The sequence below is a fragment of the Protopterus annectens genome, chromosome 1.part1 (genome assembly GCF_019279795.1).
Source record: "Protopterus annectens isolate FY-2018-M chromosome 1.part1, PAN1.0, whole genome shotgun sequence".
NCBI lineage: Eukaryota > Metazoa > Chordata > Ceratodontiformes > Protopteridae > Protopterus > Protopterus annectens.
Window position 1 is genome coordinate 646,933,830 of NC_056726.1, and position 14,931 is coordinate 646,948,760.

Below are 14,931 nucleotides of genomic sequence, written 5' to 3' on the forward strand. Positions count from 1 at the left end.
GGACCCAGGAAGTTAGAATTGGGGAGTTTACCTCTACAAAGAGGCCAGTCACAAGTAGAGTCCCTCAGGGATCAATCCTTGGTCTGCTCCTTTTTGGTATTTACTTCTCTGAAGTTAAGGCCAATGTCAGTGGTCTCTGGCTGTTGTAGATGATTGCAAATTAGGAGTGGTCATTGAGTCCCACACTGACACAGACAAATTGATGTCGGAGCCGTGACCTAAAACTAAATGTCAAGAAATGTATAATAGTATCCTTCAGGAAGTCATCCACCCCTGTTAACTATCATATTGACAGCATGCCCTTTAGAGTTGACCCAGTAGTCTTGGGCTTAGGGACACACACAGCAGTAATCTAGGCTTTGACCATCACATGTCTACAGTAGTGAGGAAATCATTCTATGCTGTGCAACTTAAAAAAATGTATGGCATCCAAGTCTAAGGAAGTCTTTGTTCCACTGTATTTGGCATTCATCAGCCCTATCATTGAGTACAGTGCCTACTTTGGTATGTACCTAATCAGGCATATCCAACAATTGAAACGTCCACAGAGTTTCCTCACTAAAATAATACAGGGCATAAATAAAATGTCTTATGCAGACCACCTCAAGGGTCAATACCTGTAGTCTGTCTCCTACAGGCTTTTGAGGAGAGATCTATGCCTGGTATAAAGGGCATCTTCGTACTCCACTCTGATGGACCTCCTGCATATCCACAAAAAATTGTACCAGAATTACTTGTACTAAAGACTTAAACCTTGCTTGTGATACAAGTAGGAACTGCTGGAGAGACGGGTATGTATCCCAGAGACTACCCTGTCTCTGGAACAGGCTTCCCATCCATGTGAAGCAGATTTATTCCCTAACCTGATTCAAGTGCAATTTGCACAGTTGGATGGGATCAGGAAATTCACCTGTGGTTTGGCACCGATGTCTCTAAAGGACACGGTTAGACTGTAAATGGTTAATCTTCCAGACCCCTGCTTTTAAATGTTCCATCTCCCTTGTCAGAGATTTGGATGCATGGCTAGGCATAAAAAGGCCCTTGTGGTCGTTAGCCTAGTAAACATGTATGAACCTATCGAGCATGATCTGAAATTGACTGGATGTGTATTAGATTTCTTAATTAAATGGCCATGTTCCTGTGAAATATAAATTTTCTATCAAGTCTTGTACCTTGGAGAATATGTAAATTCTTTGAGTTCCTACTGCTGAGTTCTCAACTTTTGTAACAAGCATTTTCATAAATTTCTTCAGAAATATACCCTCTCTTATAATATTTCCCTTCTAGCCCCCAGACACATAATTTGCAAATTAAATCCCAGTTCTCACCTATAAGGATTATTCCTTGCTGAAAGCTGATTATTTCTACCAAAAATTTTAAAGCTCCAAAATAGCAGTTTTAAGTGGATTATTAATATGTGCCAGTGTAATCCTTATCCCTTGCAGTAGCCCTTTACTACTAAAAATCTACCATTATTATCTTTTTTCCCCTCTTCTATCACTGTTGGAGCTCTTCTGGCAATTAATGCAAGTACTCCTCTTTTCCTGTGTGGCTGATACTCTGCAGAATATCCATCCTTAAATCCTGTCTTTATCAGATTCACGTGCTCCTTTCATTCTAGCTGTCTCCTGTAACATTATTTGTTCTCTGCATTTTTTTAATGTAATGAAGTATTCTTTTCTCCGCTTTTATCAGCTTGCCTCCATGGAGAAGTTAGAGAAGAAAAGAAAAATCTAGTCTGCTATTGCAGCCTGAATGACAAGATGAAACATTTATTGCTAAAGGAAAACTTTTTCATTGTATTCAGTGTTCTCATATTTACTTGTTTTCACTTAAAATTTATTAGATTAAGCCAACAGTCTTAATCCAGACATGTCAACTCTCTCTCTCTCTCTCTCTATATATATATATATATATATATATATATATATATATATATATATATATTACAGTCTGTGTACTTTTACACCCCATCTGCCACCTCAACAACCCAGGATTATAGTTTCTTTAACATGCTTTTGTAGCTTTTCTTCTCCTTTTGCACTGTAATGCCTACAATCATTAATACGAAAAAAGTAGAAAGAGAAGAAAAAATGCATCTTTATCACTTAAAGAACAACTAAAATAATTTACTATAAATATGCAATTTATGTTGTGAAAAGTTTCATAGAAATATTGCTAAGAAAATAAATTGTTTTACTTAAGTTACATTTCTCCTTCATTATCCCCTCACTTCAGTCCTTCCAAACATTAATGTCATGAAGTGGGGCATTGCCTTTCAGTTCCTCACAAGTTTCAGAGTTAAAAGTCCACTCTTTCCACTTTCTTTTACAGCTGTAGTTCACAAATATGATTGATGTTTTGCTGTCTTGCATTTATTCACTAATTTCCATGTTGCTGGTCTTTTTCCTGTTCATCTTCCATCTCTAGATTCCTGTTCAATTCCTCTGTGCTCCCAATTCTTTTGGTGTTACTTCTGTGCTTTGCTCTCTCTCGAGCTTTTCCCTTTGCGACAGTGGAAAACGTTTCACTGGTGAAGTCTCTGTGTTCTTTACTGTCAGAAGAATGAGAAGCGGGGTCCCCTTCTGCTTGATGGCTCATTTTTTTGTTGGGCAAAATTTTGTATTTATTCTTTAGTCTTTCTGCATCAAAAATGACTTTGCTCTACCAGGAAAAAATTCTGAAGACAGCTGGATACAGCAGCTGGAATCTCACATTTGCTTCTCAACATTCCCTGATTACTGGAATAAATTTGTTTCTTTTCTGCCTGGTGTACATTGAATAATCATTTTCTACAATCACTCTCCTCTCTCTCTCTCTAATTTTTAATAGTTTGCCCTTTTGTCACAGTTTTGTCAGGATCAGCTATTTCTGCTGGCAAGTTTGCAGCTTTACTAAAGAAGGTCTTTGCTGTTGTCTAATGGCCATATTTAGAGCATACACATGGCGTGCCCTTTCAATTAACAGTTTCTGCTGTGGCTTATTTTGTGTTTTCATAAAATTAATGTAGTCTGTTCCTTCTAGTTTCTCTGGTACAGCCAAAAATCTCAGATTTTCCCTATGTGCTCTGTCTTCTAATTCTGCCATATTTTGAAAGTCTCGTATTCAGCCAGCGTTTTCTTCATTTCATCCACTGATTTTTTTTTGCAGTTTTATCAGCTCTTCTGAACGTCTGTTTCAAGCTTCTTCCATTTTAAGTCTATCAATGTTTCTGGTATTTTAATTAACTGAGCATATTTGACTTTTTTTTTTCCTCTAGATTACTGGAAGCCCTGCCTTTCATCAAAGCTGGAGCTTGCACTGCTTTTTGCTTAACATCTGCAGGATTCTTCCCAGTCATTGTTTTCTCTTCACATTTTCAATTTGATTTTTCTTTCTTCTTCTCTTGGTTTCTTCTTTAACTGCGGTGGTGGTGCTGCGGTAGCGTTGTCACCTCACAGTTAGACGTTGCCTGTTCGATTCTCAGTTAAAGCGTCTACTGTGTGACGACATGTGTGAATGGGCGTTCCTTCATTGAAGGTTGTGCGTTAGGCCCGGCAAGCCAGCATGTAAAACTCTACTGCCAATCATTAGCGGACCGGAGTTCCGCTGTGGCGACCCCTAACCGGGAAAGGCCGAAAGACACACTTCTCTTGGTTTGTTCTTTGCAGACATCCAGATGGTATACTTAGTATCCAGTAACTGAAATTTACTCAGGTTGTCACTATTTCTAGTTGCAGTTTCTCATAGTTTTTCACGCTGTGAGAGCTGAAGTCAAGCTGTTGATTAATGTCCAGCCATCTTGCAAGTCCTGCAAGTTACATTTTTAATTGAGCTTGATAATGTCGCCCTGTGCTTTAGAAAAGTTTTGTCATCAGTCTTGGCCACCTCATTACACCAAGCATTCATAAGAAATGTGTCGTATCTTGTGTTCTGATTACACAAGATACTGATAATGTCCCTTGTGTCTGACATCTTGCTGCTTTTTAAGCCTGAGACACTAATCATATCCCTTTGAGTCCTGGGGAGAGCATCATTCAACCCTCTTAACAAAATTACCAGTTATTTGTACCTGCCCAGCAATTTTCATGGCGGTGGCAAATGTGGTTACCCCTGGCTGTTTGATATTAGGCTTACCCTCTTCTTGAGAAATGAACATGCAGGGTTCCCCATTACTCTTCTGTGCTTTTTCTTAACATTAAAATCATTTGCCTCAGTCTCACTCCAGTCTTTTTTTATTTGAAATCACACCATTTGTCCTAGATACAAAACTCATGGGGAGAGATGGCTAGGGTTACTGTTTAAACTTGTACTTAAGAGAGCTGCTACAATGCCAACAAGTCCAGTAGTAGAATTTATTTTCTGCCAGTTACTAAAAGAAGTAGGAAGAAAATTATTTTGCAGCACAGGTTCAATCCTAGGGAAGGATGTAGTCCCTGAATGAATGTAGTCAGAAGACAAAATCAAGGAAGTAGTTTGAGTGCAGTTAAGCAGCTGAGAAGAAGCTGTAACGGCTTCTGTTTAAATGCAAATTGAAAGTAGTGATGGCAAGAAAAAATATGGCATTGTTTGTTCTCCAAAAGTGCTTCTTATCTGTTTCAAGTGCATTGCTAGTTAGAGTAAGATCAGTTTGAATTGCCAAATCTACACAAGTTAGCTACTTGAGTTGCAGAAATGTTTGTGGTTGTAACAGCAGGATAAATATTTCATATGTGTGTGCATGACTGGCCTCAGTCAATGCATTAAATGTGGTGTTGCCTGAATTTACCTCGGAACAATGGTTACAACTAGTAATGGTTGCTAAAATAATTAACAGTACATATGCCAAACATTACAAATACAACATTTTACTAGGTAACTTGTAGTAACCAAGTCATTTAAACAAAACTCTTACATTAAATCTATAATCAAAAGTGCAAACAGTGAGCTACAACTGTCCACACATTAAAAATTAGTTGTACAAATGTGTAAAAAAATAGTACAAACATAGTTGTTAACATTCCATGAAAAACTTAATAGTTTATGTAATAGCCAAAAGGAAATGTTAAACCTAATACAGCTGCAGCTTATAGGATTAGTAAACAAATTAGCCACAAGTCAGTGTACCAAAAGTCTTCACTCCTAATGTTGTACGTCTATGAGCAATAGGTTCAAGGTGGAAGCTGCAATATACTGGGGAGCAGTTAAGCTATTAACATTAACTAAACACAATAAATCTACTTTTAAATTGATGTTATAGTTGGATACCTTAGTGGCAAGTGTTGATAGAAACACTAGCAGAATGAACTTAAAAGACATATTAGAAATCCAAAGCAAGAGTCTGTAAAAGCTACTGCCCAATGTGCCTTGCAGATGTGTGCTGTGATCACTAAATGGATAGGAGTATAGGCAAAGCCATTTTTGCACATACTATCCTTTATGGATTTGCCTTGGGGCATCAATCTGCTTTGAGGTACTGCTGCTTTAGAAGGGGAGGGTGGCTGATCTGTTTCCCTACCCTACACTGATAACTAGGGCTCCTGTACTCTCTGCTGGGAAAATAGTAAGTTGACCATAGCAGTAAGTTTTTTGGCTGGTCTTTTGCAGTTGTGCAGTGGTCTTTCACTTTGTGTTGTCAACAAGATCATGTCCATTAAAGGCTTTGTCCAAATTCTGGGCCTTGACATTTCTCACGTTACTCAGCTTGAACCAGGCATTGTACTCAACACAGTGTTCTACTTCAGCAGACCTACTTCCTTCAGAGGTTACATCATGTGATATTCCATGGTTGTGAAATGTTACCCAAGTCCAGAGTTACTTTTTTTAAGTGACAAAAGTGTGATTTTTATGAAGTGAAATTTTCAGGAGAAACTATGATGGCACCCAGTGCAAAGGACTGGATTTCACTAAGGTGGTGGCCATCTATGTCAGTTACATTTTAATCAGTTAATTGGAAAAAGACACTGGCGATGGTTAAAAGCTAATCCATCCAAGTAGTTGATTCAAGGTATGACTGTAACTACATATTGATTTTATTTATTTTCTGAGTGTCAGACTTATTATTCAGAGTTTTGAAATATGTTGATACATGTAATTTTCATTGGATTAAACATTTCTTAAAATTGCTGTTTTTTGCATCATTCTACTTTTCATTTAGGAAAGAGAGTCTCTAAATGCCAATATTGTTGCAGCCATTAACCAAGCAGCAGATTTCTGGGGGATCAGATGCTTGCGATATGAAATAAAAGATATTCATGTACCACCAAAGGTCAAAGATGCTATGCAGATGCAGGTAAGGCTACATTTTTTAATTTGTTGGTTTTAATTTTTCATGTTCAGACTTGGTCCTTAAAAGTTATTGCAACCTGAAGATTGGGTTATCCTGTGTTCTTTCAGCTGAACAGGTAAGTAACATTTAGTTGTTTCGATAGTATTGCACCATAGATGTCAGCAGAGCATGCCCAGATGCAAACTTAACTATCTGATGATGTCCTTTTCATTCTTCCTCATTGATGGGTCCTCCAATCTGATACTCTGATCTAGTTCAGCTGCATTTTCTAGACTTTGGTTCCCAGTCTGGAGCTCCTGCCTATTTCTGTAATGCACTACACTGTCCCTAACTCAGATCTCGTTTGCCACTGTTGTGGTTAAATGGAGGAATCGGAGTCTCAACCAGTAAGAAGATTTATTTAATTGAATTTATCTGTTTCTTTTTTGCCTAGATTCCTTGTTCTATGGTTTCTCTAAGCTTCTTCCCTTCTTTGGTAACCTGTTGCTAACATCGGCCTTCTTTGTTGTTGTAATTTAATTCTTTGTTCTCTGGCTTGTTGAGGTTAAAAAAACTTTTATTTCTCTCTCTTTTTTTTTTGGTATCCTCACAGATCTGTGATATTTTTGAACCTGCTATACTATCATTTTTTAGCTGGTACTTGTTTTGCTGACTAATATTTCTATTTCCTGTCTGCTTGGATGGAAGGTTGCATTGCAAATCACAGACTCGTGCCTCTTGGATATATAGACTATCGCAGTGTCTCCAGATTCTTGCCTGTTATTGTTTAATCAGCCTTTCATGGAGTTGTGTTTTTTCTGGCTAGCTGGTTGAAGTCGGAAGTACTGACAGACTTTTGAGTTTCACACTCATGCCCTTCGCAGAAACCTGGCTAGTGCTAAACCACCTGTTCTGTCTACTTTCTAAGAATTGTTTCAGTTTTTTGAGCTTTTTGTCCTATTTTTGCCCTTAGCTTCATCTGTTTCGTGCTCTGAGGTTGAGTTTTTCGTGGACCTCTTATCTATTCTTTGGTCCTGAACCACTGCGATGGGCTTGCCTGATCAAGGATATGCTGCTTGTGGTTGTTTGGCTGTTGCAGTTTTCTATCGGGTCTCACAACCCTGTGAAAAAGAAGTGGAACAATACAGTGATGAGCTCTGATCTGAAGCTTCTGGGGCCTCCTTTATATCCTAACTTCCCCTCGGATCTGACAGGTTGGTCCCTATGATGCTATCCAGTATTTGCTGTTTTTTTAATTGGATACCAGACCTCTGATCTGATTAAATAAACTGTACCAGGAGGCAACAAGGCTCTGGACATCCTCCTGCCTTACGAGTCAAAGAGGAAACACCTTCAGATCCTGATCAGATCCTATTGGTTCATCCATTCCTTTCTTTGGGTCCTAAGTCTAGGATCTGACATATATAGACTTTTTGACTTTCAGACTTCATATTCACCAGTACAATACAGGCTAAGAAAAAAACTGTTCTAGTGACTAGGTTTATGAGAGCAACATTTAAATTAAGTCAGGCTTTCTCCAGAGCCTTTTAATTTATAGGGTTGAGAGGTGTGTTCCTCACCCTGCTTAAACGTCTTATTGATTCTGCTTAACCATAGTTACATAGAGGTATTCATTGAATTTGATTAATCTGGCCCATGATAGTTTTTTCCTTGCAATATTACTTAGAATTCCAGATTTATAGTGAACCCTAGGGCACAAGCTACTTGGATTTGGTGAAGTCCTAGGAGTCCTGAATCCATTCCACTTCCACAGAAACCTCCATTGTGCAGTTTGTTTCCTTCCTGGTACTAGGGTTCCAGATTGATCTCTCTCCCCCTTTCTTTAGGCTGTGGCTTAGGGGGAGAGAGAGGGGGCTTTCTTACCCTAGTCAATCTCCCTTCATTTGTATTCTCAGTGGCCAGGATATATCCTATGCTGGATTGACCATTCTGTCTGTTGTCTGGACCCTGTCCACACTTCATAGGTTCATAGATTAGTACTAGGCTAACTGCCCTTGCGAGCCATTTTAAGCCTAGCTAATTATCCCTTGTGAGATTCAAACCCTGCACCTTGTGTTTGTAAGGCAAACACCTTAACCATTAGGCCACCTTCCCAACCCCTTCCTCCAGAATAATTGATGTGATGTCCTCCCTCGCCTTCATTCTTAGGTTGGGTTCGGAACCGATCATCTGTTCTGATTTTGACCTATACAAAAGCTCAAAGTCTTCCACTAGCTTGTGGCTAAAAACCCTTTCCCATCATGCACTAGGAGAGCTCCCCAGATTTCGTTTGCCACTAAACGAAATTGGGTGCTCTTCCTACTGGCTCTGGCTAAGTAGAATTTTTCTTTATATTTTTTTGGAAATTGGTAGCTTTTTTCAAACTATTTTATTGTAGTTGAGGTTTACTGAGTAGCTTGTGTATGCTTCCGTTTTATCTACTGAGTTGCTGTTTGGCCGTCTTTTTTCCTTCAAGGCCTTTCTCCCCTATCCTAGCTTTAACTTATTTCTCAAAAACCTGTTTTATTTAGAGGGCTTTCCTGTTCCTTTTTTCTACTTTCCTCCTTAACTATATAGGTGGATTTGTTTTGTAGTGGAGAACTGCCTTAGCCTGCTTGACTTTCTTTTTTCCTTAAGGTTAGCTCGCTTTAAGTTAGAGAGCTCCTTTGCCCGTTTAAGTTAGAGGGCCTTTTTCCTAAAGTGTTTTTGGTTTAGTTTTTCTTATTTATAAAAATATAATTAAAAAAAGAAGTAGAATACATATATTTTTTCTGAAGTTGTTAGCTGCTTTCTGCTGCTGTTGACCACTGTAATGTCTACAAAGAATCCCAAGAAGCTAAACCTAATGGGTTTAAGAAATGTGTTAAACGTAGCCAAAAGATGTCTCTGACTGACGGACACACCATTTGTGTGTACTGCCTTGAAGCTGTTCACCTTCGTGTCCTGTGCCATATGTCACTCTTTTAGTCACAGAGTATACTGGAAAGGAAAAAAAAAACTCCTTTTGAGAGGCTTTTTGAAGACCCCTTTTTCTGAAGCAATTGAAGAAGGTCCAGGTCCTTCAAAATTGGGCCAGTCCCCACTCTTCAAGGTCTGAAAAGTCGGGAAAAAGGTACTCCTCTTAGAGTACTCAATCGGAGCCAACAAAAAAATTACCAAAAGTCTCATCTTTGGGCCTGAAGGCCGTTGAGCCCGAAAAGCCTTCTACCTCGGCTCCAGCTATTTCTATGCCATTGGAATTTCATTTGTGGAGATGGTCCCCAGAATTGGAACCAGTATCTCCTACCTAAAGTCTCCATTGTTGCAGTCCTCCAGATTTCCTGCTCCATCCACTCGATCTTCCGGGAGCTTGTCGAATGATGATGTGGATCATGTGATGCAGAGGCTGTTAAGGACACCGGCACTCACCAAACAGTTGGATCCAACCCAGAGAGCTTTGGAATGGATCGAGCCTACACTTTCACCATCTATACCTCCTCCGATCTGATCTCGGACCTCGGAGCCAGAATGTCCAGAACTGATCATAGTGGAACCGTTAGAGCCGAGACCTATCTCAAGCTTTTCGGGTCCAACCATTGCTCCAATGTCCTCTGTTCCATCTTAACATGAGGAGTCTAGGAGCCAATGTTCTCCAGTTGGGTCTGGGGAGGAACGTGAGATCTGAACTTGCCTCTCAAGGTGTCTGCTCAGGTGAGCTTGGCTCCTACCTCCTTCCCGGAGTCAACCCCCTTGGTTCCGTTGATTCCCTCTGGTTGTTTGGAGCTGTGAGTTTCCTCAGATCAGGGGCTGGGGGCTTTCGAGGTGATGAAGAGTGCTGTCTCCACAGACAGGTCCACTCTTGGCTCAGGACATTCTTTCCCCAAAGGCACCGGTATTGGTCTCTGCACCACTGCATCCACAGAGACGCGGAGACCCTAGACCTCAGGATGCCCCATTGGGTGACCCCCCCCCCTCTATTCTGAAACCTCTCCAGAATACCCTAGAGGTCCCCTGGAAGAGGCTATGCAAGATGAAGCATTTTGACTCCCCAGAGGGGTCTATCATATTGGATACAGACCTTGATGATTTGGAAAGGTCCCCACGGTCGCCCTCTCAGGACGTCTCCTTCATGGACATCCTGGAAATACTAAAACAGAGAGGCAGGTGGAAGTCCATCAGCCCTTCTGAGGAGGAGTCTGTATACCTGAAGGCCTTTGGGTCTCACCCTTCCCGCCACATGGGTGTCTCCGCCTTTCGATGAACTGATGGACTTAAGTTTGTCAAAAGGCATGGGATTCTCCAGATTCAGTGTAATCTGTTCCTCAAAGGCCAAACAAATTCATCACATCACCAATATATAAAAATGTTCCAATCAGAGGTGTCCCAGTAGATGCTATGGTGATGGCAGCAGCCACCAAAAAGGAACTCTGAGATGTCCTCGTCTGTTCATTCGTTGAACAGGGAGTCTTGTACGATGGGCAGATATGGAAAGCAAATCTTTTCTTCAGCCACTTTTGCGCTTAGATCAATGAATTGTCTAACTTATTTTACTAGACTTGAGAAAGAACTCCTGGAAAAGCTAGGAGATGCCCTCCAAGGTTCAGTAGCTGAGTGGGTATTGGAGAAGGATTCCTCTCGGCTCTCCACATTAAATTCAGTAGTAAAATCCTTCATGAGACTCATTTCTTATGCAGCAGATGGAGTGAGCAGGGCAGTGGGTTCAGGAATTTCCCTAAGGAGACTTTCCTTGGATGCTGTTGTGCGACTTTGCAGAACCCTTTAAATATTCCTCTGTGAATGCCCCCTTTGATGGCTCGTCCTTGCTCGGGCCAAAAGTCAGACACACTTACCAGGTGTGAACAATAAGGAAAGACTCTGTCTGCCATAGGAGTCCATTTTTCCCTACCTACCAGACCTTATCCAAAGGGTCAAAAAGGATGAAAAATGTGTTTTTTAAAATTCCAGAGAGCTTTCCAGGACACGTGGTGATTCTTCCCCCAGGGGCAGAGGAGGAGGCACTAATAGAAGACACCGACAACGCTGCAGAGAGGGTCCGCAAAACCAGGGCAACAGGGAAGCTTTCCTTGGTAAGCCCTTTCAGTGCCTCCTGAAAGGAGGCCTGCCTGTCCATCTCTGGAGGCAGTCGGGGGTCACTTATCTTTGTACCCAGAAGCCTGGCTAACGATAACAAAAGACAAGTGGGTACAAAGCATCATAAACAGAGGTTACACTGTACCCTTTTCTTTCCCCATTCCAAACACAACAAACATCCCGGACGTCCTACCCAGTCAAAGGGAACAGGCAACTCGAGAAATACAAAAGTTGCTAGACAAGGGAGTCATCCAAGCAGTCACCACAGACAAAATAGGATTCAGAACTTACTCATGGTTCTTTGTAGTTCCAAAGAAAACAGGACTGGAGACTCATCCTGGATCTCAGCAACTTTAACAAATCAGTAAGAAAGTCCAAGTTCCAGATGGTAACACTGAAGTCAATACTCCCTTTTCTGGGACAAGATGATTGGATGTGCTCTATAGACCTCCAGGATGCGTACTACCATATAAAAATGGACAGCTGGTCCAGGAGCCATTTGCACTTTCAGCTGACAGCCAGTCATTACCAGTTCCATGCTCTGCCCTCTGGCCTCATTAAAGCCCCCAGAGTGTTTGTGTATGGCAGTAGTAGTGGCTTACTTGAGGCGCCTAGGATTCAGAGTGTTCTCATACCTAGACAACTGACTCCTGACCACCATCACTGAGCATCTACTATCTAAAGAGAGAGACACCACATTGCATCTCTACTCTCATCTAGGAATCGCAATAAACTACAAAAAAATCTGCTTTGTTGCCATCTCAGCATATCATTTTTATAGGAGCAGATCTAGCTACAACAAAAATGATGGCAAAACTCCTCCAAAAAGGTTCAAGTCTTACATTGTCCGGTCCTAAACCTACTTTCCAAGAGGAAAGTACAAGCAAGAGCAGTCTTTAAAGTTTTGGGACCATGGAAGCAGCAATAACCATGAGTCCATTAGCACGTCTACATATTAGAATTTTGCAGTGGCTACTGTTTACTCAGTGGTCCTTGCAGGAAATACCATGTCTCACCAAATTTTGATCACAGAATCTTGCAAGAGGGACCTTTGTTGGTGGCTTAACTTCCACTCATGATACAAGGTCGATGCTTTATTCTTCCACAGCCATTAGCCACAGTGACTACCAATGCCTCCCAGATAGGGTGGGGGGGCATTATCTGGGAGGGGCAGTCCAAGGCTCTTGGCAGGATCATGCGCCCATTTGCATATCAATGTCCTAGCAATGAGAGCAGTGCTTTTAGCATTGCAAGCATTCCAGGACACTCTTCTGCTAGGAACTATTACAATACAGACAGACATGTCAGTGGTGTGGTACTTAAACAAGGAGAAACCAGATATTACCCCCTTTGTCGGGAGGCCCTCAGAGTAGGGCAGTGGGCAACCTCCTCCCAATGCTTTCTTATAGCAATGCACATTCCGGGGAAATCCACTGTGATAGCAGACAGACACAGCAGAGTGATTCTGATGCCTCATGAGTGGTCCCTAAAACAAGAAGTAGAGAAAAAAGATTTTTTTACAAATGGGGCCAACCTTGCTGTGACCTTTTTGCCATATCCATGAATGCCAAATGCTGCAGCTACTTTGCCCTTATCCCCCCTCTGGGGGAGTTGCCAAGGGAAGCACTTGTACACAATTGGCCCTCCAGTCTCTTCTACTCCTTTCCTCCCTTTCCGTTGATACCAAAGTTGTTCAGAAAGCCAGTTCCTTGGGAAGGAACTTGATACTTGTCCCCCCATACTGGCCTCATCAAATCTGGTTCCCCTTCCTTTGGCCTCCTCTCCAGGACAAGCCATGAATTCTGGACCCAGTTCTAGACCTCCTGACTCGTGCATCATGGATGCTCCGCCCCTCCCTTCAAACCCTCAAGTTGACAGCTTGGCTGCTCCGATTCCAAACATAGCAAGGCTTACCTAATCTTTCTCCATCAGTAAAACATATCCTGATCTCGTCTCATAAGGTTTCAATGAGAAAGTTATACAGAAGCAAATGGAAAAGATTTTCTTCATGAACCTTGAATAATCTGATTGATCCCTTCCCTGCCCCAATAGCTTCCATTCTTGAATTCTTAGCTAAACTATTTAATGAAAGCACAGCTGCAGCTACTATTCCAGTTCACTTGGCAGCATTATCTCATTTCCATCTAGGTGAATTGGGCCCTAATGTGATGTCCCACAGACTTTGCAAGGCATTCTTAAAGGTACTCTTTTTACTAAAACACCTCCATCACTATGGGAGTTGAATTTTCTTATCTTGTTTGATTCTTCCCCCATTCGAACCTGCATCATCCTGCAATTTCAAGTATTTGACTCGAAAGATGATTCTTTTAATAGCCATTACTTCTGCCAGAAGAGTTTCAGAGCTGCAAGCTTTGTCAGTAAAGCCCCCCCCCCACATGCATTTCCACAAAGACAAAGTATTCCTATGAACAAAACCCATCCTTTCTACCCAAAGTATGCTTAGAATCTAACTTGAACCAATCCACAGAACTACCAGTTTTCTTCCCCAACTATGACAACAAGGGAGAATATATGCTACACCAACTGGATGTACATAGACAATTATATTTTTACTTGCATAGGACAAAGGACTTCAGAAAATCTGACCAATTATTTGCATCATTTTCAGACTCTAAGCAAGGTGCTCTTGTGTCTAAAGTTGCACTTTCGAAATGGCTGTCAGATTGTATTACCTTACCTTTATTTACCAATCTTGAAACAAAGAATTTTTCCAAAAAGTAAAAGGTCATTCTACAAGAGCCATTGCAACCTCTTCTGCCTTTTGGGACAAGACTACCAGTTGATACCAGTTGTGCTGCAGCAACATGGGCAAGGCCTCATACCTTTGTCACTCATTACAAAGTGGATTTGGCTTCCAGGAACAGGGCATCCTTTGGGTCCACTGTTCTGAAGAATATTCTCCCTTGAGCCACCCAAGAATGATGGTGCTAGGGCCACTGTCCCAACTTGCTAAGAATGAAGGCGAGATAGGACAGGGTCACATAAAGAAGTTATGTAGTCACCATAATATTCCATGTGTGTTGCCCATTTTGCCTTCATTCTTACATCCCACCCTCCTTTCCCCAGCCCTTTGCTCCTGGAAGATCAAGCCAATGCAATTGACTATTAATGCTGTCTGGCCTTTTTCATTGCTCTGTAACATATGTAGTGACCTTTATTTAGCTATATCTGCAAACAAGATCTGGAGAGCTCTCCTAATGCATGATGGGATAGGGTTTTTAGCCATGAGCTAGTGGAAGACCTTGAACTTTTGTATGGGCAGAGTCTGAACCAAGGATAGTTTCTGAACACAACCTGCTAAGAATGAAGGTGAGATGGACAGCACACATGGAACGTTATGGTGAGTACATAACTTCTTTTTTCCCCCCAAGGGGAATTCACCCTTAGGAGTATAATTACTAGGAGCTGGTGTCCTGACTCCTTTATGGGGCCTCTAACTGAGGAGAGGAGGTTTCTCCAAACTTTCAACTAGCATTTCCCTCCCTGGTCCCCCTGTGGAGCACGGGGTTCTGTTGGATGTGGCGGTAGCAATGGACATCACTAGCAAGGAGCTTGATGTTTGAAGTCCCTTTATCTGTCCTCCCAACAGTAAGCAGTACGATGGATAGTTCACC

The 14,931-nt window shown here is 41.4% G+C and overlaps 1 protein-coding gene across 1 annotated transcript in view; it reads left to right on the top strand.

Annotated features, from left to right (window-relative positions):
* STOML2 (stomatin like 2) overlaps positions 1-14,931 on the top strand; it is a 693,656-nt gene that overhangs the window by 251,572 nt on the left and 427,153 nt on the right. Inside the window, exon 6 of the mRNA XM_044077348.1 lies at positions 6,116-6,250. Within this exon, the coding sequence (XP_043933283.1) occupies positions 6,116-6,250 (135 nt within the window). The remainder of the gene's footprint in view (positions 1-6,115; positions 6,251-14,931) is intronic.